The following is a 25,944-nucleotide window of genomic DNA, read 5'->3' on the forward strand; positions in this document are numbered from 1 at the left end:
AAATTAGACTTGGTCATGTTGTAATAACACTCACTTGTGCTCTACAAGAGAAAATGAATAATAATAATAATTGTATTAAGAACTGTTATGGTCATTCTGTTGACATCTATTGCATTCTGTCCATGGGAGAAGGATCCCTCCTCTGTCGCTCTCCCATAGGTTTCTTCCTTTTTCTCCCTGTTAAAGGGGTTTTTTAGGGAGTTTTTCCTGTGCCGATGTGAGGGAAGGACTCTACAGATTGTAAAGCCCTCTGAGGCAAATTCGTAATTTGTGAATACAAAATAAACTGAATTGAATTGAATTAATAATAATAATAATAATAAAATATTTTAAAGACGATTGAATTAATAATAATAATAATAATAAGGTTAAAATATTTTAAAGACGAAAAGTGGTAGAAGTAAATTAATTCAAGTACTGTAGACAGACAGTGTACAATTTGAAGCACTTGCACTTTACTTGAGTATTAACAGTTTCTGCTTCTTTATACTTTTTCTTTACCATAATTCAGAAGCAAATATTGTACTTTTTACTCCTCTGCATTTAACTGATAACTTTAGTTACTTTGCAGATTCAGGCAATATTACAAAATACAATCAACAATTAACTTCTGATGTTCTAATTTGGATTTAGATAAGATTTAATTAATCCCTGTATGACATTCAAAAGCTACTATACATGCATCAATCATTTTATCCAATGTACATTATTCTGAAATTAAACTGCCCTGTTTTCTTTTGAACAAAACTCTTTTAGTTGAACAGCAGACAGATACCTGTGTCCTGGTGATGCTATCTGTATAAATTATGACATTTGAAAAATGTAATCACATTTAACAAAACCAGAAATTAGACACAGCTTAAATTAGATACAGTACATTTTTATTAAATTTTAAAACATGAACTAGAAACATCCAGACATTCAGACAGAGTCATCAACAATAAATATGCACAACACTATTTTAAAATGTGAAATTAAACTTCAACTGAGTAAGCAGATAATTCCTATGGTAGTTTTTTGCAGATTTTGTAATAAAATGAACCATGTTTTAGTCTCTCACAAACCCTAAGATGAACTAAAACCCATGATCTTTATTTATTGAATCAACATCAAACATTGCTATATTGCTATTTTTTATTAATTGCTGAACTCAAAATAAAGGATCGTTTTCAGATTTCCAAGGTTGGCCTGCGGCTGGTCTTAGACGGCCTCTTCCCCAGAGGCATGGTAGTTTGTGATTGACCCTCATCACAACAACACTAGTGCAAGAGTCAGGTTTACGGATGACCTCACACCAGTCTGGATAGTCCACGGGTTCAGCTCCACTGTAGGGAAGACCAGAGTTATATGTATGCCACATTCAAATTAGTTTTTGGGGGTGATTGTGAATTTAAAACCAACTCACTGGTCACAGCATCCCACTCCAAAAGGCTCCATGCAGACACACTGGTAACAGTCACTGGTTATCCAGCTCTCTCCTATCCCGTACACCTTTCCCATGTGTTCACAGCTCCCTGAAAATTAAAAATATCACTTATTTTGATGTATACAGCAGTGGATTTACATGAGCAAAAGTAGAAATGCTATGTAAAATATACTCAATTATATTTAAAAACGTTTTTTAAGTAGAAATAAATACCAATAAGTATTATCAGGGAAATGTACTTAAAGTGGTAAGTTACATAATGATATGTTATATTATAGTTTTATTATTACTGCTGCATTAAGCATCATTTCAATGTTGCAGCATATCTGGGTAAAGCTTATGTTGACTACTTAATTGTTGGGTTGTTATTTATATAAATATGCATTGTATTTCATAGACTGATCATAGGTTTTGCAAAAAGTGAATATGCAAATTGGTAGTTATTATCAAAATTATATAAAAATTACAATAATTGCCTCTGAAATATAGTGAAGAAGTATAAAGTAGCAAAAAAGTAAAGTACAGGTACCTCAAAAATATGAATGAATTACTTTCCACCTGGACACATGTACACATTTAAGCCTATAGGAAACATTATCTCCACAAACACACACATTTACATACACATACTGCACCTTTAGTGTTGAAGAAGCACTCGCCGCTGTTGTACGCAGAAAAACACGGCACACTGGCACTCAGGATCAAAAGCACAGCCAAAAGTACTCCACCTGCTTTGTCTGCCATTTCTGAAAAGAAGCCGCGCACAGCGTAAAAAATACACCAAAAAACACAATAACCCAATGAGAAAAATGCCAGATTGTTAGTCTTACCAATTTGCAAGTTTCCACAAAGTAATATAAAAACCTTCCCTTTCTTCTCTTTCTGTTCCTCTAGCTTTCATTCACCTTCTTCTTGTTTTTCTACTCCCTCTTTTCCCCTTTTTGCTCTCTCCTTCTCTTATTCAGTGCCACTCTTGAACTGATGCTCTCTCTCTCCCTGTGGGCTCAGATATTTATACTGAACCAGCACATCTTTATCTCTACTTTTTTCATTGCTATTTGTCAACCCCCAGCCCCCCCCCCCCCCCCCCCCCCACCACTCATTAATTACCTTCTATCTGCACGCACACATATAGTGTGCTGACAAATAAACACACAAATACAAACATTGTTATAACAATGTTCGTCATTCCCTCTTGTGCTGCCTTACAGAAATTGCCCTAGAGTATACAGTGTGCACTCTTTCAGATAACATTTGTCTCATGGGGTGCCATTTGACCTTATCAGGAGATCTCACTGGTGACACCATCCATAGGACAACCAGCCAGTGGCCTTTTGTCCTACACACGGTGTGACCTCTTGACCCATGCTTAACATCCAGGCACATGTATATGATTGTATTGTGACATCAAAAGAAAATAACTGAAAAGCTAATTTTAAAAAAAGGCCCAATTATTGTTTTTATTGTTAAAATATTGTATTATTTCTATTGTATTCCTTAATAATTGTCTTTCTCTTACAGCCGGCTGATGATCAAATTCATTGATGCACATGAGTTGCTTAATTCAATTTCATATCATGTTTTTAATGAATCATCAATCAAATGTGGCTTTATTGGATTCACTGAACTTAAGTTAAATTTTCCTTTTACGGTTCGCTTTTAGTATGTTTTTGAGTTTTTGTCAGGAGCATGAGAGGGGGCATGATATTTAAGAATTTCTTGGTTAAGTTGGAGGCTATTATGTGTTGGAGGATTGGTTTCAGTGTCTTTGTGCTTTTCGTTGTTTAACAAACCACTCTGAGTTATTTGATAACATGTGGACATAACTGGGAACGCTCTCTCTCTCTCACAGAGACACACACACACAGGTTTATTTGTTACTATGAGATTTCTTTGCCTCGGGGCTTTTTGTAACTTCAACCTATCTGCAGTGAAACCAAACCAAGGGTACAATTTTGAAACCATTCAAAACAGCAGCTAAAGGCTTAAAATCAAAACCAGACACTCAAACTCAGACTTCAGGTACTCAAACCAGACGCTTTTTAGAGTCGCAACAAAAATATCTTCTTGACATCTTCCCTCTCTGTGCTGTTCTGATGTATCAATTTTTTTTTGCCTCAGATGATTTCTTTGCACCCTAACCTGTCTATCCAGTTTCCTCATTGTTGTCAAAATAGTTGGGATTTTAAGAATAGTCAGTCAGTCAGTCGAGACTATCCTTCAGTGGCCTGGGATTCACATTACAATGTAACTGTGAATATGTGATACTCGCTTATTTGCTTCGTTTTCATAAAGTGTACTCTTATGCAGTAACTCATTTGATCAAAAAGCATATTTTCTTTCATTTCAGAGCCAATGATTTTTCCAGCCAGTGCTCGCTCAGGTTTGTGCACATTAGAATGTAACTTATTAAGCTTCCTTAGAAAAATCGATGCCCTAGATGAATTCACTTTCATTAGCCAAAAGTCCAAAAGCACATTCCCTCTATGTAAAAACAGTTAATTTAGGTATAAAAATAGTATCTGAAGCATAAAGCTTGCCTTGTCTGATGCAATAGGGCAGGAATCAGAGATGTGGAGACAGTAATGAATCACTGCAAACAATATAAACATGCAGTTCAGCTTTATTTATATCCTCAACACAGATGATGACAAAAAATGTCCTTGTTCATTCCTACTGAAAGAAGCTGAAAACTCTCATCAAGGGCAGCAAGGGAATACAAATGTAATTGTTGTTATCAATAAAAGACTTTAGTTGTAGACAGAATAAAGTAGGACTGAAATGACTGACTTCTGCTAAAGAAAAAGAAAGGCTGTTATCAGTTTGGCTTAGTTATTATGCGATGTCATAAACCTGTATGCTGCCAGTTAACACACCTGTTTGCTCACAAAAGCAGGATGTACTTGCACATTTATATCCCACTTCTGAGACACCATGGTTGTGTTTATGGGTGTGTTTGAAAGAGACAAAGAAAGAATGTGCAAACAATGACGTTGATATTCAGAGACATTTGTTTTCACTTTTTTTTTTATTGAGAACATAACAAAGATTTCAATATAGAATAACTAATTTAAATGTTTTACTTTTTTGCTTTTAGCAACAAAACACTTTCTTCACAGATATTCATTTAAGAAACTGCAATTAAACTGAAGGTCTACAAGTGGACATAACAATGATATTCAAAAATATATAGCCATAGAAAATAATACATATTTTGCAAAGTTTACCATCTAAAACCATTTACCTGCACATCTCCACTTCATGGATCTTTTTTTCGGAGTTACAACACAGGTCAGAAGTCAATGCCAGACTCTGTAGGAATATGTCTGATATTTAGTTGACACAATGAAGCACAAGAACAACCGAATATCAAACATATCACACAGCTTCTAGCCAGTAGGAGCATCAGCAAGCTGGAAAAACCTGTGGATAAGAGACAATGCAGTGAGAAGGAATGGTACAGAAAAATACAGGTTACACCAAACAGTCAGTTTGTTTGTTTTAGACTGAATGCAGGTCACCAAAAATCCCTTTGAAAGCATGCAATGAGTACAATATAATGAACAAAGACCTGAAGAACCAGTCCAACACAAGAGGGATAGGGCCTTGAGGGAGGGAGTCAGAAACTCTAGAAAGACTATTGGCTTCAGGAAAGACGGGGTTGAAGGGAAACAGAGTAGAGGCAAACTCAGACATCTAAAACAAATGAAAATATGAGGATACTTACCAATTTCCTATATCCATACACAGCGTTCCTGTGTACTGTCAGTAGAAGATCTTGGTAAAACAAGTAAAAAATGTGGTTACTTTGAGTGTGTGCCTTAAAAAAAGATGTTAAAAAAGTGATTCACAACTAACTGTGTATGTGAGCTATGATCTGTGAGTATGAGTTATTCCCCAGCGGGACAGCATTTATATATACAACCCTGTGAGACACACACACTCAGTGCCCCATGTAATTAGAGGTATATTGATCAGCTACTATGGCCTGCAGCCTTTCCTCCCCACATTAGCCTGATCAATACATGTGATGTTCATCCTACTGTGAGCTCCCACGAACGCACAAACACACACATACACACACACACATGACCGCAGATGCAAAGTCAAATAACTTTCAGTTATTGCCTGTAGGGAGGACATGACGGTCACCCCTCTGTCAATAGTTGTATCTCGTTAATAACATATGGCTGATATCTCAATAGAGAACCTTAATAAAGGGAGGCACACATGCATCAAATGCAGTTACAGTGTATTCATTTTTATAGTAATTCTTTACAATGATGTTTATAGACCAATTTATTGAAAGAAAAATAAAAGAAAAAAAGAGTTTGAGTTGAAGAGATAAGCATAACAAAAACCTAGACATTTTCTTTAATTTAATTTGAAATTTTATTAAATGTGTAAATTTGAATTCCCCCATGTTTCAGCATCAGCCATCTTTATATTTCTTCACTATACCTGAATTATCACAAAAAGTATCTCCATGTAGGGGTTGTACAACTGTACCCTTGTATTCCCTATTCAATATGGCAAGAAGAACTATTGTTAGAGGAAGTGGAAGAAGTATAAATATATTTATATATGACACTTCAAGTGTATTTTGCTGCTAGTATTTATGTACTTTCACTTAAATAAATTGTCGCAATACTACTTTCATCATTGTTTTTTGGCAGGAAAGTGTGTGATTTTTTCACATGCCTGTTGTGTTTTGTGTGTGTGAGGCTACATTCTTCTAGATGTAAGATTTGCTCTGCATATTAACTGTATCTCCAACTGGATAGACAAAATATTAATATTCAGAATCTCAATTAAAAGTTAAAAGAACATTTTCGTTATAATCAGGGCAGGTGACCTCTGGCTGTCAGGATGACCTCTGGTTGTCAAGTTGACCGGTGATCGTATTATCACTTCATCTGTATGTTTCTGGTGGGGGGGGGGGGGGACTGTAACATGTGCTGACTTCACATCATCTGTAACATATGGTGGTTAATGAAGAATACAACACTATCACTTATAAGTCAGTCTGGATTTTTATTTTAAATCAAAATGATGCCGGTGTAGAACAGGTGTAGCTGAAAAAAAAAAGAACATTGTGAGAATGGGAATTGATTGTGTATCCAGAATGCAGTATGTCGTTCACAGAGACCTTCAGTATTTAACTGTCATATATAACCATCATGTTCATTTACAAACATCAAACAACGTCAGCATGAGACTATTTTTAACACAACTGTACATTGTATGCTGTGTTTTAAGATCAGACAGTACATTTCATGAACAGCAGCCCTCGTTTATGACATCAGTCCCTCCTCTGCCGTCTCTGTATCCTCTCCTGGTATGAGCTGACCTTGTGAGCCTATTGGGGCGGAATGATAGCCCTCTGATTGCCTAATTGGGAGCCTAGGGGGAGTATTTTAATCTCCAACAGATGGAAGGCAAGTGTGAGGCAAAGTGAGAGATGACCAGGGAAAAGGATTAAAAAAGAAACTAAATGTGGATTGAAAATAACAAACAGTCCAACAATTCCCTTGTAAGTCTTTCAACAGTCAGAGCCACCCCTTCTAAAATACACAGAGCAAAATCATTTACTTCTGATTCAGTCCAAGCTTCAAAGTTATCATGCTTTTCGGCTCACATGTTAAAGGTCCAAAGATCAAACTCTTCAAGAAAGTCAAAGTTATTTTCAGTTTGAACATATAAGCTGTTGAAGCATGACTCCATGTAGATTTATCTGAAGTGAGTCTCTATTCAGCTGATGTATTTATCAATTTAACTAATGTATTTTGACATCCAATTGCTTGTAAGGCTACAGCAATAAAACATCCACATAAATAAAATATAAATATCTATAAAGACAACTTTTGATTCATAGTCCAGCGTAGTTATTCCTTTTTACATGTGGTGAATCCAGGGCACATAAGGTGCTTTTGAAAGTTCAGATTTCTTTTTTTTTTTAAGTATGATAAAGTCCTTGCTCTTGATAGAACAGACTGATAACAGGGAATTACATCATTACGCCATTAGATCACATAACAAAAAGAGCACAAATACAAAAAGACACTTCACCAGAATAATATAAAATATTGAAGATAAATGACAATATAAAAATTGATCATGCAGGCCCATTATGAGGATACAGTGATGTAACAATATATGTTAATCCAATATTTTGCAACTGCTTAAATATCTCAAATGTAATTGATCTGGAACAATTCAGGTGGTCAGAATAAAATAAAAACCTGTTCAACCTATAATGAATACAATCTCCCTACGACGCAAACTAATTTAAAACTACCATGAGGAACTTTAATTGGTTAAGAAACAGTCTCAAATTATTACTGATGCCTCTATATGACCTACATGTAAAGTAAAGTAAAGTAAGTAAAAGAGACCATCGGCCAGAAGATTGGTTATTTCTATATACAGTGGGTACGGAAAGTATTCAGACCCCTTTCAATTTTTCACCCTTTGTTTCATTGCAGCCATTTGCTAAAAAATTTTTTTTCGCATTAATGTACACTCAGCAACCCATCTTGACAGAAAAAAACCAGAAATGTAGAAATTTTTGCAAATTTATTAAAAAAGAAAAACTGAAATATCACATGGTCATAAGTATTCAGACCCTTTGCTCAGTATTGAGTAGAAGCACCCTTTTGAGCTAGTACAGCCATGAGTCTTCTTGGGAATGATGCAACAAGTTTCTCACACCTGGATTTGGGGATCCTCTGCCATTCTTCCTTGCAGATCCTCTCCAGTTCTGTCAGGTTGGATGGTGAACGTTGGTGGACAGCCATTTTCAGGTCTCTCCAGAGATGCTCAATTGGGTTTAGGTCAGGGCTCTGGCTGGGCCAGTCAAGAATGGTCACAGACTTGTTCCGAAGCCACTCCTTTGTTATTTTAGCTGTGTGCTTTGGGTCATTGTCTTGTTGGAAGGTGAACCTTCGGCCCAGTCTGAGGTCCTGAGCACTCTGGAGGAGGTTTTCTTCCAGGATATCTCTGTACTTGGCCGCATTCATCTTTCCTTCAATTGCAACCAGTCGTCCTGTCCCTGCAGCTGAAAAACACCCCCATAGCATGATGCTGCCACCACCATGTTTCACTGTTGGGATTGTATTGGGCAGGTGATGAGCAGTGCCTGGTTTTCTCCACACATACCGCTTAGAATTAACGCCAAAAAGTTCAATCTTGGTCTCATCAGACCAGAGAATCTTATTTCTCATAGTTTGGGAGTCCTCCATGTGTTTTTTGGCAAACTCTATGCAGGCTTTCATATGTCTTGCACTGAGGAGAGGCTTCCGTCGGGCCACTCTGCCATAAAGCCCCGACTGGTGGAGGGCTGCAGTGATAGTTGACTTTGTGGAACTTTCTCCCATCTCCCTACTGCATCTCTGGAGCTCAGCCACAGTGATCTTTGGGTTCTTCTTTACCTCTCTCACCAAGGCTCTTCTCCCACGATTGCTCAGTTTGGCTGGACGGCCAGGTCTAGGAAGAGTTCTGGTCATCCCATACTTCTTCCATTTAAGGATTATGGAGGCCACTGTGCTCTTAGGAACCTTGAGTGCTGCAGAAATTCTTTTGTAACCTTGGCCAGATCTGTGCCTTGCCACAATTCTGTCTCTGAGCTCCTTGGGCAGTTCCTTCGACCTCATGATTCTCATTTGTTCTGACATGCACTGTGAGCTGTAAGGTCTTATATAGACAGGTGTGTGCCTTTCCTAATCAAGTCCAATCAGTTTAATTAAACACAGCTGGACTCCAATGAAGGAGTAGAACCATCTCAAGGAGGATCAGAAGAAATGGACAGCATGTGAGTTAAATATGAGTGTCACAGCAAAGGGTCTGAATACTTATGACCATGTGATATTTCAGTTTTTCTTTTTTAATAAATTTGCAAAAATTTCTACATTTCTGTTTTTTTCTGTCAAGATGGGTTGCTGAGTGTACATTAATGCGAAAAAAAATGAACTTTTTCGATTTTAGCAAATGGCTGCAATGAAACAAAGAGTGAAAAATTTAAAGGGGTCTGAATACTTTCCGTACCCACTGTAGTTATTCTTCATGCTTGTCATCGATGCCACTGGGTCAGATTCCACGCGAAATCAGATGAAGTCATGAAGCTCTTTTGGCTCAGACTCCAGTGTAGCCTCCTGCAGCGAACCAGCCTGCCCTGGACACCCAGATCCAGCATTGCAGCAGCCTTCGATCTTCAGCCAACATTGCCACCACAATGCTGGAGGCCCAGGCCGAATTTCTGGACCTGCTGGAAGGAAGGAAAGTACGGGACCACCAGGACTGAAACACTACCATTTTTGTCCACAGGAACTGCCATTAGCAACACGAAATTATAAATGATCCACCAGGAACACTATTCGAAGCTGCTGTCCTAGCATTAATCAATGAATTCAGAATTCACAACTAAACAAAGGTGCATTTTGAGTATTTTTTCTAGGATCAAGATTGTTCTGTATTGTTAGGTTTAAAATATAATTCACACAGAAACTTCTCAGGCACAACATTTTATTGAAAGCTCCAACAGAAGTACATGATGAAGCTTTAGGATCAGCCAGAATACAAACTGCACAGCCAGAGCCTCAATGGGATAACAGAGTGAAGTTCATAGGAAGAGACAGACAAAGGCTTTGTGTTCTCTGATTGGTCAGTGCTTTGGTCTCTCTCTCTCTCTCTCTCTCTCTCACACACACACCAACATACACACACGCACGCACGCACCCTGAGGCAGGGTCACTAAGAAAGAGAGAGGCAGACAAGGTTAACAACGATTATTCAATACCTATTTCTGTGTTTTCAGCGTTGGAGGAGTTATCTAACAGTGGGGAAAAAAACGTAAAAGACCAGAAAAGCATAAAAGCACAGCAGCAAAAGATATGAATCAGAGGTACAGCTGGAGTTCCAGTTAATAGACATAAGGGAATTTTGTCACTGTCTTTTGCTCATTTGTATTTGCCGGCTTCCGCTATTTACATTCAGTCAAATCGATGCTCAGCATACAGATCTCAGTGTTTTTTTTGGTGATAAAGGTGCTTGACTAAACCATATGATGTGTTTAGATTTTGTCTCTCTTTATCTCTCACTCACACACACACACACACACACACACACACACACACACACACACACACACACACACACACACACACACACACACACACACACACACACACACACACACACACACACACACACACACACACACACACACACACACACACACACACACACACACACGTTTGTGGACAGTGTGTTTATGTATGACAGGGAGCAATCTGACTTACTGATCTTGAAACAAGGTGGATGTGCAGTGGTAGTGTAGACATATTACACAGCAAACACATAACCTTACCAGTATGTTCCTTAAGAGTTAAGAGTTCCTGTTTGATTGCATTTTAATGCAATCTTCAAAGAACGGTCTAGGAAAGTGCCCTAAAGCTTATTTTTGTGATGGCTTATGAGACAACGAACCGTGCAAATGACTCATTTTGCTCAATCCCTTATTTGCGTTCCATTTTATAAATACCACAACTGTGTACTATAGTGGTGGTACTTTTTTGAGAACCAAGGCACAACATGAATATTGCATAAAAGTTTACAATTTTATATTTTTAAGAAGATATTACCATGGATGGATACAGTATAATTATATGGATGTATTGCATGCAGTAATGGAATATAAAGTATATTTACTCAAGCACTGTACTTGAGTACAATTCTAAGGTTTTTATATTTACTTGAGTGTTTCGACATTGTGATAATGTAAAGATATTTGGAAATATTGTACTTTTTGATAGTTATAGTTACTTTTCACATTTTATATACAATTTATATAATCATCTTAAAGAATATAATGGATTTTTATTGAAGAATTACACAAAAAATATATAAAATTGAGAATAATATCTCCACTTTGACCAACTACAACACTTTTATGGGGATTATAGATTATTGTAATACAAGAACATATGGATTTATCTGCATAATGAGTATATTCACTTTTAATTCTGAGAGCCAATTTTGCTGATAGTAATTCTGTACTTTTGCAATTGAGTCCATTTTAAATCTTGGCCTTTCTACTTTTAACTATGAGGAAGATTTTAATATTTTTTCCACTACTGCCACTATGAATTACAAAGTTAATCAAGAGATGCTACGTATTTTGAATAGTAATCAATGGACAATTTCTTTTAAAGATAAACACAAGTTTTTATTCAAGTTAAACTCAAAGCATGTACATTAATGGCAAGTTACTGTAGACATATCACTCCCCTTTTTTAAGCAACATTGGCTCACAGCTGTGTATTTATTTTATTTGTGTCATAAATCCAAACTGAATTAAGGCAGAAAAACACTGTTGCTGCTGAGCAAGAAATCAAGCGACAGACAACATGAAGCAAAGAACACCAATAATCAATCCTCTATTTGGTCGATGACATCTTGCCTTTCATTTACAAAAAATGAGAGAGAACCTTGAGAGTACAAAATATTTATATTAGTACTAATACAAAGTACTAGAGTACTTTGTGGACAACCTCACAATCTGTTGATGTAACAAACAAACAAACATATGTCCATGTTGAAATGCAACTTAAATCTTCATTTTGTTGCATAAAAAACATCCCCATTAGGGACCAAAGTAGTCCTACTTGAGGCTCCTACATGTACTGGCCCAGTAATGCAATGTGCTGGAATCTGGTTGTAAAGTTACATGTTGTAATACCTCATCTCTTCTTAGGAGCATCTGCTTTAGTTGCCTCCTGTTTAGGGGCCTCTGCCGTTGGCTCCTATGGTTTAGGGGCCTCTGCCTTTGGTGCCTCCAGTTTAGGGGCCTCTGCCTTTGGTGCCTCCGGTTGAGGGGCCTCTGCCTTCGGTGCCTCTGCCTTCGGTGCCTCCGGCTTAGGGGCCTCTGCCTTCGGTGCCTCCGGTTGAGGGGCCTCTGCCTTCGGCGCCTCCGGTTGAGGGGCCTCTGCCTTTGGCGCCTCCGGTTGAGGGGCCTCTGCCTTTGGCGCCTCCGGTTGAGGGGCCTCTGCCTTTGGCGCCTCTGGTTTAGGGGCCTCTGCCTTTGGTGCCTCCGGTTGAGGGGCCTCTGCCTTTGGTGCCTCCGGTTTAGGGGCCTCTGCCTTTGGTGCCTCCGGTTGAGGGGCCTCTGCCTTTGGTGCCTCCGGTTGAGGGGCCTCTGCCTTTGGTGCCTCCGGTTTAGGGGCCTCTGCCTTTGGTTCCTCTGGTTTAGGGGCCTCGGCCTTTGGTTCCTCTGGTTTAGGGGCCTCGGCCTTTGGTTCCTCTACATACCCTTCAGGGCCACACAGCTGGCTTTAAGAGAAAGTTCAACAATAACAAATTCAGTGAATGAATACAGTGGTTAACTATATGGATGTTCAATACATACATTTTATTTTGTAATATTTTCTGTTATAATAAGTCAAGTAAGAATACCTTGCTGGTTGTGATCCTTCTTTCAAAAAGCCACACACTGCGCTCCGTCTTTCTAGTTGCTGTTTCAGTGTTTCCAATTCTGTTTTCAAGTAGATCTTCTCCTTATCGAGTTCAGCTGTAGGTATTATCATATGACAAGGGGAATTTTAAGTTTTACAAATTATAAGGACTTAGGACCATCGCCTGACGTTCCTTTTTTTTTTTTCAACTGGAAGAGAAATACATTTAAATGCATTTGAATCAGCCCCCGTGCTCAGTTAAAAAGGGAAAGGTTGCTTGGTCTCCTCTCAGATATTGAATACATGACCACCTTTTGACATTGAGGCACATAAATCAGCACCTACCTCTGGTATTTTTTAATTCTGTCTCTACTACTGCCAGCTCATCCATCACCGATTTCTGCAAGTGTAAACGAGAATGTCAGCGACACAAACTTGAGTATGTTGGAGAAATCTTCTCTACACAGACAAAAATCCTGCATTTTTTATAGTGTACATCTTTGACTTTGATGTGGCCACATCCGTCTGACTTTGAGAGTAAATATTTGAACACTTCTGTCATAGCATACACCGGATCTGCACACAACACAGTCTTGGTATTAGTCCTCAGTGTTACATGATCAAGCAGCCTATAATGATATACCTTAGGCCTCGATAAAGTATTGTGAAGTTGCCTTAATCCACTTTGAGGCCATTAGATTGACTCTGCAGAGATGGTTCATAAAAGGAAGAAAATAAATGGAAATTATGTAAAATGTATGTAAATGTAGATTCAGATTTCCCTTGAATAAACCACAGACCTACTTCCAGAGAAAGCCCTTTTGATAAGTGAGACACCCCAGCAGATGAACATCTATTTTATGTGATACACATATTCACGCATGTTTTGCCCTTTAAAAAAGGTTTTGTGTTTAGAAACATGAGCAAATGCCACATTTCTGCAAAGGAGCCAAATATCAGTACTGGAGGACAGGACAGACATAGATAGATTATATTTCCCTTTGATAATATAATTGTTGTTTTTTTCTAAAATAATTAATAAAAACGTATTTAAACAACATCAACTGTTAGATTTGTAGTATTATAGCAAAAATAATTGCTTAGTAAAACAAGGAAAATGGACTATGGAAGCCTAAAGGTTGAGGCCTGTGGCGTAGTGGTGAGCAAGGTAGTTCTCCAATCAGAGGGTCGGTGGTCGACTGTAATGTATAAAAGCAGAGACAGTAGATTCATTTGAATAATTTCAACAATGCAGGAAATAGAAAACTATTGCAGGAGTTTACTCATGCCTGCAGGTCAATCCCTGCTCTGATAGTACAAGAAAAGCCTGACTTGAGTGGTGATGATGCATTCCTTCCTTTCCTGGTGAAAACAGGTTGTGTGCTTTCTCTTTAGATTTGACTGGCCTAACCCGAAGTGCATGCATTTCGGGTTAGGCCAGTCCAAATCAGTTGAATAACATTACAAATAATAATACATTGATACATCTCCAAAGGTTATTAAGAACTCTTTGCATTTTGTTTCGTATAGTTTATTTTACCCATCAAGTTCATATTCCTCTTTTAACTGTGGAGCTTCTAATTCCTTTTTTAAAAAAATGACACAGTCTACTGTTTGGCCCTCTGTGTAAGGAATCACAAGGCTATTCACACACTCTCTTTGCATATGTCTTTCAGATTCTCCCCACCTTTCCATCCAAGCAGATTAGTGCTTCAGACTTCGCCCCATCTGCTTTGGCCTGGAGTATGTTCACTTCTTCCTGCAGTGCTGTCTGCTCCTTTTGAGAGTTCTCCTGCTGGTTTTGCAGTTCCACCTTCTCATTCTGAAACTCTCCCAGCACATCGTAGGTCACCCGCAGCTTGACATCCTGAAACTTGTTCAGTCTCTCGTCTTTGTCCTGGTCCTTTTTCCGTATTTTCATGACCCCCACCAAAGCGACAGACACGACTATTGTCAAAGGTAGAACGCATAGGGCCTTCATGCTTTACGACAGCCGTGGAAATCCTCTGTGTGCGAGCTGTTTATCCTTGATGACGAATTAATGTCGGCGAGCGCTGAATCTGAACACGGATGCTGGAGGCTGTCCGTGTCGCCCTGGTTAACTGCACCTCTCTATGTTTGCTAAAATAAAATCAATCAACCAAGGAGCCTGACTCACCTGCGCTGTTTGATTGGCTATTCACGTGCGCTGGGTCTGAGCTGAGCAGCACTCCCCCAGCGTGTCATTAGAAACACGCCCTCTTCCTGCACGGCACCTGAGGACAACAGGTAGGCTCTGCTTTCACCTGCTCAATAACCAGGTGAGCCTATACGTTGTTGTTGTTTTTTTCAATGTTCGTCCGTTGAGAGGACAAGCTGGAGCTGACAGGACAAAGCATTTGTGTAATAGGCTACCTCATTCTAACAGTGAATACACTACACTACAAAACTAAAATAAATAAAGTGTGTTAACTTTGACTTCAAATTTTAAGTATTTTGTGTACTGTAACACATCAGAAAGGTGTCATAATAGAACTTCAAAAGAGCACTTATCAATCGTAATTATTTAAGGAGGAGACTGAGTAAATAACAATTGTGTTTATTTACTCAGTTTCCCTCTTCAATCATTAAATAAGACTACGAGAACAAATGTTTTGATACTTTTGATACTACTAAATCTATCCAAGGTGTTCCTGTCTGCGCAAAGGGAGGGCATACGTGTATCGCCACGCCCAGCCTGTTGAGCAGGTAGAGCAGGTGCAGTAAATACGGTCTCACTGAGCTGGAGGAGAGACGGGTTGAAAGTTACAGTCAGTCCCTCGTTTCAACCAGGATGAAGTTCTCGGTTGTTTTGGTCGGCCTCGGTTTGGCTGTGATGGTCGTGATGATTTTCCAGGCCGTGCGCCAGGAGATCCACCTGCGAAGTCTGAAAACCGGTATTACGGAGAAATCGACAGAGGTCAAGAGGAAAGAGCAGTCCATTATCGACTTGAGAGTCAAACTCCAGGAAATGAAGGCAACGATGGTGTCCGTCAAATCAATGACAGAAAAGCTGAAGATAAGTAAGACAGCGATTGATATATCAGCACAGGAGCACACTACAACTCTGCAGACCTGTATCAAGAAGAAGGTAAGGGACAAATAGGCGCGCATCTGCAGGTTTACTTAGAACAGAAGTGATTTAATATGCATACACTCAGGGGCGCCGAAAAGGGGGGGTAAAGGAGACGGATTCTAGGGGCCCATGATGGAGGGGGGCCCAGAGAGGCCCCTAATGATGATGAAATTATAATTTAAGAATCAGTGGTGCAGCAAATAAATGACTCAAAATGAATTCCATTGTATTCAGAGTGCTCAGTTCTTCCCCTACTGTACATGTCAACTGTCATGCTGTTCTTCTTTCACAAATATGGTAATGATAGTCAAAAATACCATTAAAATGCATAATTGTATGTAAAATAGCATCAAAAAATTTTGCCGCTGTGTTGGGGGCCCTGTAAAGATTCTTTTCATGGGGCCCAAAATCCCTAGCGGCGCCCCTGCATACACTACAACCATTCCATTACTGACAGAAAAGTATCACTCTTAAGGATGCACATGATCATATTTGACCGTGTGGTGATTGTGTGTCAGGATCCACTCAGTAGTTCGATAAATCCAAATATTTGATTTAGTTTGCCATTGTACATTGTGTAACTGCTGACAAATACTTTCCTTTTTTAGGCAGACGTTCAGAAGAGGAAGGCAAACGAGGGAGAGACCATCCTTAAACTCACAAGTAAGGCAGCTTTCTGTTTCACCTCTGGTCTGGCATCAGCTCTGGGCAGATAGTTAAAGTGAGCTTCTGAACACTTAAATTGGTCAATCCAAAATTGAGCCAGAGAAGAGAATTTGAACAAACATTATGTGTCTCAACACATGTTAGTCAGGCTTTTTATTAGCCTTTTAAATGTTTGGATTGGAGCACCTGGGACCTGTGAACCTTATCTATTTAATCTGACAATTAGAAACTGGTGGAACTAGATTTGCCAGCACTAACCTACAGGGCTCCAGGCATACAGTCCTTGTTTTCAGTCACTGAACCTAGCAAAAGTAGCAGCTCCCATTTTACTTATTTATTGTGTATTAAATACAGAAATGTATAACATTGTTTCTCTCTTTTATACTATATGCATTTCCTCAGCGGAACACACAAGTTTTAAAGAGAATGCTGAAGGAGACATTCAAAATTTGAAAAAACAGATTCTGGAAAGAGACCAAGCTATTTGTGTCTTTGTGGATACAACCAAGGAGGAAGCAAGGTGAGATCAGAAATACCTACTTGCATCTTCAGAATAAGAGTGTGGTCCAGAACACAAGAGTTTCCACAGTATAAACCAATGTCATTACAGAGTATTACCACATAGTAGAGCCATGGCTGTAAAACTAAAGATGTAAGGAAACCTTATCTCATTAGGAATATGGACAAAGTATCATCATTTGTTTTCCTTTTATCCATTTTGCAGGAAGCTGTGTGGAATCCAAGAAGCTCCAAAATAAAGTTAACTCTGTTACACTCAACATTGACTGTGAACTTTTAATAAAAGATTCATTCATTCACAGTCATTTACAAATAAATTAACTTTGTCATGTAGATGTCAGATTCCCGTGATTGTGTCGGTAAAGCTACATTGTGTATCACCTGAACCAGCCAGTCTGAGGCGTATGGTATTTTTTTGGTGCCCTGCCCCCTGATAAAACATTAGTAACTTTAAAAATAAAATAAAAAACACCACTGTGTATCTTAAATGTGAATCTGTGCGGATTCAACAGGATGCTTTTCTGATAATAAATCAGATATTCTTCTCATAATACAATATAAACCCCAGAGTTTGTGCATTTAACTTTATTAACAGAACTGCAAAAGTTAATGGGCATCTGCTTCATTTCCAAGGCCTTGTTTTTGTGTGTAAGAATTTGTTAAGCAAATATCACAGCACATGTTTGAATGTGAACACTGTCAGTCGATTAAAAGCCTAGCTTAAAGTCATTTTAAAATGTTATATGGTGTTGGGAAATTTGAAAATAAATGTTATGTTCACAAGTTCATGACACATTATGTTCTTATATTCATCAGAAACCAAAATATAAAAGATAATAGCATTTTAATGGCATGTTCCTCTACCTCCCCCTAGTGTAGAACAAAGGATCATACTGACAGTCTCACTGCAATTTTGAGTCATGATTAAGATATTTATGTAATATGAATAGTTTATCTCCCACTTTCTGTCCTACCGCTTCAGCTCAATTTATAAATACTACATTTAGTCTTGGTGCAGCCGTTCTGAGCACTTAAAGGAGGCCTTCAGCGTTCTACCAAATGTATACCTTTCTTGGAAATAGCGTATTGTAACAAAGTGACCGTTTCTGGAATAGGTGACACTTTTGATGAACAATAAACCGAGAGACTGGTTGCATCTGTTGTGATCAATTTAACACCTCCTCAAAATGGCCAATGTACTGAAGTTAACCGGGGAATAAAATATTTAGCCCTGTCTTCCGTAGACACATTTAATTTAACTGGTGTTGAAATAAATATTTCCTCATGAAATATGTGGTCAGTAAATGCATTTTGTGTCAAAGAATTGAGATGTATCCACAGGTGAGTATACAATGGCTGCAGTTGTGATGCCTGTGTGAAGTTAATCTGCTTTCAAGAATGCATTTAATATAAAAACTGTAATAAAGAAAGTAATTGTTGGTTGCCATGTGAGCCCGGCTCTCTTTTCCAAAGCCAATCTTTTTTTCTGTGCATTATAGATTAACAATAAGGAGCATAAGAACGCAAAGTAAACTTACAGTACATTACAACAGAAAGCTGAACATTGCCAGTTGAACATTACCAGATTTAGAAGTCAAATAAAATAAATACAACAAAAGTAAAATCATAACATAAAATGATGCATCTCAACTAAAACACTATATTGCTGAGGTTGTTCATAAGTCGTCAGAACTTTTAACACTCTTTATGTAAGAACCCATATAGTTACAAAGGGATGCAATGCAGGCTTTCACTTGTAAAGAAGGTACTTGCCATGAAGAACAGTTAGATTTTTAAACCAATCACAGTGCAAGGTGTAAACCACGTGACTCAATTCACGCACCGAAACTCTCGAGCCGGAAGTTGGCATCCTGTAAGCTCCTGATCAGATGACACATGAAAGTCACCGGTAAAACATCACAGGGTGCCCTGTCGTTGCAAGGCGTATCGAGGTAGCTAAACAGTAACACGTGTTAAACATCATCAAGGTGAATGATATACCATGTGCTCTGACTGTACATCAGTGTTTATTAAAACGAGAACACGTTGTTACGCTGCTAGCATCGTTAGCTAGCAGCAGCGTTGGGCTGACGTCACCTCAGAATACAGGCAGCTCCGTCAGAGTCTGTTTATTAGGTTTTTTTTAAAGTGTACCAATGGCAGGGAGCCTTGGTCGGATATGCAAGGGCTTGAAACGCCTCGGCTCACTCATCCACCCGTCCGCCAGCGTGTCAGTCAGGGCCACCTTTGCACGGACCATGTTGGTAAGTAGTAGAATGACCTCCTCCTCTCACTCCTCCCAGATGTTTCTCATTGCTGTGACGGGTTCAGTGAGCCTCTTATTCAGTATAAAGCACTGGCGTGTTAAATGCATTCTTGTACAAACACTCGGGATATTAGAGTACTATAAATATATAAAAATCTTAAATGTCAATTTAGATATATTGGGGTTTGTGGTACACCTGGGAAACACCTAATGAAATGCAATACACAGTTCAGCAGGAAATTGTACATTGATAAAAAATGTACTACTTGAAATAAATGTAGACACCTTTTTTACAGCATACAGCGGGTAAAATAAGTATTGAACACGTCACCATTTTTCTCAGTAAATGTATTTCTAAAGGTGCTATTTGACAGGACATTTTCACCAGGTGTCGGTAACAACCCAAATAATCCATACATACAAAGAAAACCAAACAAATAAGTTCCGAAATTAAGTTATGTGTAATAAAATGGAATGACACACTGATAAAGTATTGAACACATGGTGCAAAAAGGCATGGAAAGCCAAGGCACCAGCTGAAATCTATCAGTAATTAGAAAGCAATCCTGCCCCTTGTCAGTGCAAATTAATATCAGCTGGTTCAGTCCCAACTGATGGCCTATAAAAAGGTGTCTCATTACCAAGGTGTCACACAAGAAACATCTCTTGATGGGGGGAAAAAGCAAAGCGCTCTCTCAAGACCTTCGCAACCTTATTGTTGCAAAACATACTGATGGCATTGGTTACAGAAGGATTTCTAAACTTCTGAATGTTCCAGTGAGCACTGTTGGGGCCATAATCCGGAAGTGGAAAGAACATAATTTCACCATAAACCGGCCACGACCAGGTGCTCCTCGCAAGATTTCTGACAGAGGATTGAAAATAATTATCAGAAGAGTTGTCCAAGAGCCAAGGACCACTTGTGGAGAGCTTCAGAAAGACCTGGAATTAGCAGGTACAGTTGTTTCAAAGAAAACAATAAGTAATGCACTCAACCGCCGTGGCCTGTATGCACGCTCACCACGCAAGACTCCTTTGCTGAAGAAAAAGCATGTTGAAGCTCGTTTAAAGTTAGCTGCACAACATTTAGACAAGCCTGTGAAATACTGGGAGAATATAGTCTGGTCGGATGAGACCAAAATTGAACTCTTTGGATGCCATAATACAGACCATGTTTGGAGGTCAAATGGCACTGCACATCACCCCAAAAACACCGTACCAACAGTGAAGTTTGGAGGTGGGAACATCATGGTGTTGGGCTGTTTTTCAGCATACGGCACTGGCAAACTTCATATAATTGAAGGAAGGATGAATGGAAAAATGTACCGAGACATTCTTGATAAAAATCTGCTGCCATCTACCAGGATGATTAAGATGAAACGAGGGTGGACATTTCAGCAAGACAATGATCCCAAACACACAGCCAAGGAAACTCTCAATTGGTTTCAGAGAAAGAAAATAAAGCTGCTAGAATGGCCCAGCCAATCACCTGACTTGAATCCAATAGAAAATCTACGGAAATAACTAAAGATCAGAGTTCATAGAAGAGGCCCACAGAACCTTCAATATTTGAAGCTTGTTTGTGTGGAAGAATGGGCCAAAATCACACCTGAGCAATGCATGCGACTAGTTTCTCCATACAGGAGGCGTCTTGAAGCTGTCATTACCAACAAAGGCTTTTGTACGAAGTATTAAGTAAATTTCAGTATTTCTGAACGTATTTTTTTTGTTGTCTTTGTATGTATGGGTTACTTGGGTTGTTACCGACATCTGGTGAAATTTTCATGTCAATAGCACCTTTAGAAATATATTTACTGAGAAAAATGGTGACGTGTTCAATACTTATTTTACCTGCGGTATTAATATGAAGATAAAGCAAGTCTTTGTATAAACTACGAATTTTGTTAATTAAAAAAAAAAAAATGTAACGTTCAAAACAAGTAGGTAAACCTAATTTAAATAACCTAAGTAACTTAAAAGCAAAACTACAAGGATTTTAGGCCATATTTACAAGATAATTGTTTCAAACCAGTGTATGATGTGAATCGTATGACCCACACAGTCCCACCACTAACTTTGCCCAAAGCTTACTAGAAACAGATACAGTTGTATACTATGGTTGTAAAGCATTTCCCATTTCAGCAGGGGCTGCCATCCTCTTTCTTCCTCAAGCCCCGGGACTTCAGCCTGCCTAACTCTTCATGGGGCTCAGAAATGATGCGGTTGTACAAACACTATAACAGCCAGTGTGAGGTGGAGATGGAAGGAGGAGAGACACGGGAAGGTCCGTGGCAGAGACTGCCAAGCTACAATCGCTTCCTCAAGTATGCTCCAGGTAAAAGTGCACACTGTGACGTTTCATTGTCTGTCTTTCTGCTTGTTTGTTTTGTTCATGAAATAGAATAAGCAAAATGATGGGACAAAAGTTTTTACCAATATTTAAGCATTGTTTCTGTGTCTGACTGATGTATTTTAACAAAATATACATTTATTGTTTTAATGATGTTCCAGGGAACAGTTTTGTCATGTCTGATTGAGTGAACGTGACTCATCACTCAATAATATTCCATACTCGATTTAAACATTTTTTGTACTTGAAAAACTTGTCAGAGGCTATAAGCAATTATTTTATAACACCAAGTATTAAATAGCAAATAGTCTATTTGGTACACTCTCTTTACTCTCATTGCGTCATTTTAAGCTGCAGCATGCAGCTGTTTTCAATGAAAAGAAGCTTGAGGGAATATTGGACATTCAGGTGGCGCCAAAAAAATGACTCTAAATAAATGTTTGCTCTTCAACTGTTGGGTCTTTAAATAAGCGACTACTAACATGTTAGACACGTCAACTAAAAGATATGAGGAAATGTCGACGTTGTGTGCACATGTTGTTTCGGCTGCTCCCAATGTGCCAAAAATAATAGTTATTGCTGGTTTGAGCAAAACGCCATGATGGTGGTGGTGAATTGAAGGCATAAATATGATGGAACTTTAAACAGTACACACATATTACTGCACATGCTACTACTATCTGCCCTGCAAGTGAAACCAGCTATGTATGACCAGTGAAGCAATATGACTGGACATGAACTGATGAAGGTGGAATGATAAAACTTCCATGTCTGTCCAGGTATCAGAGAATTATGGTATATAGTATATTTTAAACCACAATAAAGATTGGAACTAGGAATGTGCCGATATGAACACCTCAATCATAAATAAGATCATACAATATATAAATCTCTAAATCAACCTGTACTTATTATGGGTTTTCCCCCTGGAATGCGCTGTAAGCTGTTGACCGTTCACTTGTGTGTTTTCCCATCAGGTGGAGTTTATCTTAGTAAGATAATCCAGTCAAAAGCTCGTCTTTTTACCAGGAACTGCAGAGACCCGGGGGCAACATTTGAGTATGCTTTATATTTTAATAGTGAGGAGCAGAAGTGTGTGGGTATTTTCCAGGCTGGACACCTACTGGAGGGGCCACCAGGGTGAGATAACCATTCATGTTGTTTGTGTATAAATTAATGTTTGTTGTATTTTACATACTGTTCATACTTAACTGTACTCCATACAACACAGTAATATTACCTTGAACATATTTGCAATATTTTTTTATATATATAAAATCTTGGTCTGAAATTATCAGCTTTACAATAAAGGCACAATAATAATAATAATAATAATCAATCCTTTATTAGTCCCACAATGGGGAAATTATTTCTCTGCATTTAACCCATCCCGGAGGAGCAGTGGGCTGCAATGAAGCGCCCGGGGAGCAACTTGGGGTTAGGTGTCTCGCTCAAGGACACCTCGGCATGTTGCCGGTAGAGGGGTTTGAACCACCAACCTTGTGGTTACGGGACAAGCGCTCTACCTCATGTGCCACAGCCTCATGTGCCACAGCCGCCCACAATACCTCAACAAATGTAAAAAAAAAAAATTACCTCACAAGAGAGATTAAACATTTTCAAACCTTACAAATCTGCTCCTTTTTAGACTGTATCTGATGTCTAATAGAAAATATGTGTATTTCCAGACATGTCCACGGGGGGGCAATAGCCACTATGATTGACACCGTGACAGGGGCTCACGCTACCATACTGTCTGGACCTGTTGTGACTGCCAACCTCAACATTAACTACCGCAGGTACAGAAAGAACATATTTTTAGACACATGCAAAAGTTAATTAAGTTGTGCAAGTAGATTAAGTTGTTTTTTTTTGTCATACATGGGGCGATTGTGGATCAGTGGTAGAGCAGGGTCGTCCTTTAATCAGAGGATCGGGGGTTCGATTCCGGGCTGAATGGTTAGTTACAGCATTTTGCATGGTAGCCCCTGCCATCAGTGTATGAATGTGTGTGAATGGGTAAATGATGACATGTAGTGTTGAAGCACTTTGAATGGTCGGAAAGCTAGAAAAGCGCTGTACAATTTAATGGTAAATGGAATATTTACCATTTATGGTCTAGCAGAATTAATGTTTGCAGGTTAACTCAGCACCAAAAAGTAAAATACCTCCCTGAATATAGTACCTTTTCATTGGTGAGTATAATGACAGATAATAGTTTTATGTAGATTTTGAAGACTCTTGCGTCTGTAACACCCTCTACTTGGTATTATAACCCGATCGTCTTACTCCAGTATTACTGTATACCTGGGATGAGCAGTCAGGGTCTTTGTGTCCGTCTTATGCATATTTTTTATTTTGTACTGATTGACAATTATCACATATTCTCAGTTTGCCTTGACATACACTTGTCTTGTTCCCAGGCCTATCCCACTGGGAAGCACAGTGTTGATTGAATCCTCTCTGGATAAGAAGGAAGGCAAAAAAATATTTATTACATGCAAAGTGACCAGTAGCGACGGCTCCAAAGTGCACACAGACACAACAGGTACAGTTTTACACTTATAACATGTGTGACGGAACATGTCGGTGTTAAAATTTTGGTTGGTCACGTTTCTGCTTGTCAACCTTCTGATGTGTTACTGTCCTGTTTTTTTTCCATGCCTCTTATACAGCGCTGTTCGTGTCAATCGGTGTCAGCCACCTACTACTGGGATCATGACAAACACACCAGACTACCACCTACCCAAACACTGTTAGCAACCTGAGGCCACAACGTGTGTGTGTGTGCGTGCGCGTGCGTGGGGAAGTAAGTGTTTGTGTGTGTCATTGGTTTGCAGTATTTTTGGGGGAGTGTGTGTGCACTTATTTGCCAGGCGATATCAGAGATACTTCATATCTTAATATTTTTGCGCTCACTCCACCCCAGTAACAAACTATTATTTCATGAATTACCTTTACTTGACTACCTCTGCTTAGTGTTACTAACACATCGACAGTACATATCTAAGCATTATTTATTGAAGTAAATGTTTGGGTTTATTTATTGTAACTTACATTACATTACATTACAGTCATTTAGCAGACGCTTTTATCCAAAGCGACTTACAGGAAGTGAACTTATACAATATTTGTGGTTTTTAAGTAACACCTGTGCCTTTGGATGTGAGATTATTGCTCAAAGTGTACTAAAGTGAATATTTTATTTCCTCCAATAAAGCCTTACCTATTGGTATTATATGACATAAGCAAAGCATGTGTTTATTTATTTGTCAACATCTTAAATTGTTTGCAACAGGAAATAAAAGTTGCAGTGTTTTTCTTTTTTGGTTAATGTGCTGAGGTCTTTGCTTCTGAAAAATTAAAAAGAAAAAGACTTGAGTCTGATGTGTTGCACCTACATTTAAAGTTTTCTTTGTGTGATACGTTTTTTTTAAAATTTGAACATTATTGTAAATAATGTATTTTTTTGTTTTTTTTAATAATCCCCTGATCAAACGTGTTAGTTTGGCGGCAAATATAACCAACATCATTCAACTGTAAGGTTTAATTGACACAAATATTGCTATATTTGATTAAAGTCAGGATTTTGTAAAAAATGATCCTGAAAAACACAGATGAATGCTGGATTTTATGTGCTTTTTTATCTGTCTGTAAGCAATGCACAGAGAGGATTAAGAATGTTTAAAGTATTTTAGACTCAATTTTAGCTGTCACTTTGATAAATTGGTGCAAACAAGGATATCTACTTTTTAGCTAACAAGATTTTCAGGTTTCTTGCTTAGTAGTCTTAATTTAGATTTTCAGGTGTGGGTTGTTAACTGTTACCCCACCATGTGGCGATGTGGTTATATTTTAATACGGGGTGTGAATTTACATGCCATGAGAATATCACAAGTGGTTCCAAACCCAAATTCATAGCAGATGTCATCTTGTTCACAGGCTGGTTTGGCTCACTCACTCTGACACTTTGAACATTTTCTACAATCAGAAATGACTGAGTCGTCCCACGATATGCCATTTAAAAAGTACATCTGTCCACATCACAGAGATCAGTGCTGCTCAGGTAGTTACTGCAGACCTGAAAAAGTGTGCTTATAACACTATTTTGGGGTATACATATACTGTACTGCCTGTGTGTTAAAGACATTGCATTCTTTGATTTTTATATTGGAC

General features: G+C 38.5%; 4 protein-coding genes across 6 annotated transcripts; 2 read left to right on the forward strand and 2 right to left on the reverse strand.

The window, feature by feature from the left end:
* Positions 1-1,150: 1,150 nt before the first annotated feature.
* Positions 1,151-2,170, reverse strand: msmp2 (microseminoprotein, prostate associated 2). The gene is made up of 3 exons (XM_054621315.1): positions 2,062-2,170; positions 1,406-1,514; positions 1,151-1,325 (listed from the first exon to the last, which is right to left on the reverse strand). Exons 1-3 carry the CDS (start codon positions 2,168-2,170, stop codon positions 1,151-1,153), a joined length of 393 nt encoding a protein of 130 aa, XP_054477290.1.
* Positions 2,171-11,697: 9,527 nt separating this feature from the next.
* zgc:174935 (uncharacterized protein LOC796019 homolog) lies at positions 11,698-15,152 on the reverse strand. 2 transcript variants are annotated; one of them, XM_054622071.1, is made up of 5 exons: positions 14,561-15,152; positions 13,219-13,273; positions 12,875-12,989; positions 12,682-12,751; positions 11,698-12,651 (listed from the first exon to the last, which is right to left on the reverse strand). In XM_054622071.1, the coding sequence occupies exons 1-5, from the start codon at positions 14,852-14,854 to the stop codon at positions 12,226-12,228; spliced, it is 960 nt and encodes a 319-aa protein (XP_054478046.1). In that variant the 5' UTR covers positions 14,855-15,152; the 3' UTR covers positions 11,698-12,225. The 2 variants fall into 2 exon arrangements, with proteins under 2 accessions (XP_054478046.1, XP_054478045.1); XM_054622070.1 differs by having other exon boundaries at positions 11,698-12,751.
* Positions 15,153-15,588: 436 nt separating this feature from the next.
* On the forward strand, positions 15,589-17,506 carry si:dkey-87o1.2 (uncharacterized protein LOC796684 homolog). The gene is made up of 4 exons (XM_054622072.1): positions 15,589-15,982; positions 16,576-16,630; positions 17,036-17,153; positions 17,358-17,506. Exons 1-4 carry the CDS (start codon positions 15,686-15,688, stop codon positions 17,389-17,391), a joined length of 504 nt encoding a protein of 167 aa, XP_054478047.1. The 5' UTR covers positions 15,589-15,685; the 3' UTR covers positions 17,392-17,506.
* A 1,516-nt stretch (positions 17,507-19,022) lies between these two features.
* On the forward strand, positions 19,023-25,407 carry them4 (thioesterase superfamily member 4). 2 transcript variants are annotated; one of them, XM_054621936.1, is made up of 6 exons: positions 19,023-19,416; positions 21,564-21,753; positions 22,746-22,908; positions 23,457-23,567; positions 24,192-24,316; positions 24,444-25,407. In XM_054621936.1, exons 1-6 carry the CDS (start codon positions 19,309-19,311, stop codon positions 24,488-24,490), a joined length of 744 nt encoding a protein of 247 aa, XP_054477911.1. In that variant the 5' UTR covers positions 19,023-19,308; the 3' UTR covers positions 24,491-25,407. The 2 variants fall into 2 exon arrangements, with proteins under 2 accessions (XP_054477911.1, XP_054477910.1); XM_054621935.1 differs by having other exon boundaries at positions 21,561-21,753; positions 24,444-25,406.
* The last annotated feature ends 537 nt before the right edge of the window (positions 25,408-25,944 follow it).

Source organism: Anoplopoma fimbria, chromosome 20 (genome assembly GCF_027596085.1).
Source record: "Anoplopoma fimbria isolate UVic2021 breed Golden Eagle Sablefish chromosome 20, Afim_UVic_2022, whole genome shotgun sequence".
NCBI classification, from domain to species: Eukaryota; Metazoa; Chordata; class Actinopteri; order Perciformes; family Anoplopomatidae; genus Anoplopoma; species Anoplopoma fimbria.

Bases quoted from the DNA above. Each gene is read 5' to 3' on its own strand.
- msmp2 (XM_054621315.1), bottom strand. From the start codon at position 2,170: ATGGCAGACAAAGCAGGTGGAGTACTTTTGGCTGTGCTTTTGATCCTG. The intron at 1,515-2,061 runs GTGCAGTATGTG...TTTAATTTTCAG, and splicing joins GTGCTTCTTCAACACTAAAG to GGAGCTGTGAACACATGGGA. The intron at 1,326-1,405 runs GTGAGTTGGTTT...TCTTCCCTACAG, and splicing joins GGAGTGGGATGCTGTGACCA to TGGAGCTGAACCCGTGGACT.
- si:dkey-87o1.2 (XM_054622072.1), top strand. From the start codon at position 15,686: ATGAAGTTCTCGGTTGTTTTGGTCGGCCTCGGTTTGGCTGTGATGGTC. The intron at 15,983-16,575 runs GTAAGGGACAAA...TTCCTTTTTTAG, and splicing joins AGACCTGTATCAAGAAGAAG to GCAGACGTTCAGAAGAGGAA. The intron at 17,154-17,357 runs GTGAGATCAGAA...TCCATTTTGCAG, and splicing joins ACAACCAAGGAGGAAGCAAG to GAAGCTGTGTGGAATCCAAG.
- zgc:174935 (XM_054622070.1), bottom strand. From the start codon at position 14,854: ATGAAGGCCCTATGCGTTCTACCTTTGACAATAGTCGTGTCTGTCGCT. The intron at 13,274-14,560 runs GTGGGGAGAATC...TTACACTTGCAG, and splicing joins TAATCTGCTTGGATGGAAAG to AAATCGGTGATGGATGAGCT. The intron at 12,752-12,874 runs GTATTCTTACTT...TTTCTCTTAAAG, and splicing joins GAAGGATCACAACCAGCAAG to CCAGCTGTGTGGCCCTGAAG.
- them4 (XM_054621935.1), top strand. From the start codon at position 19,309: ATGGCAGGGAGCCTTGGTCGGATATGCAAGGGCTTGAAACGCCTCGGC. The intron at 21,754-22,745 runs GTAAAAGTGCAC...TTTTCCCATCAG, and splicing joins CTTCCTCAAGTATGCTCCAG to GTGGAGTTTATCTTAGTAAG. The intron at 23,568-24,191 runs GTACAGAAAGAA...TCTTGTTCCCAG, and splicing joins CTCAACATTAACTACCGCAG to GCCTATCCCACTGGGAAGCA.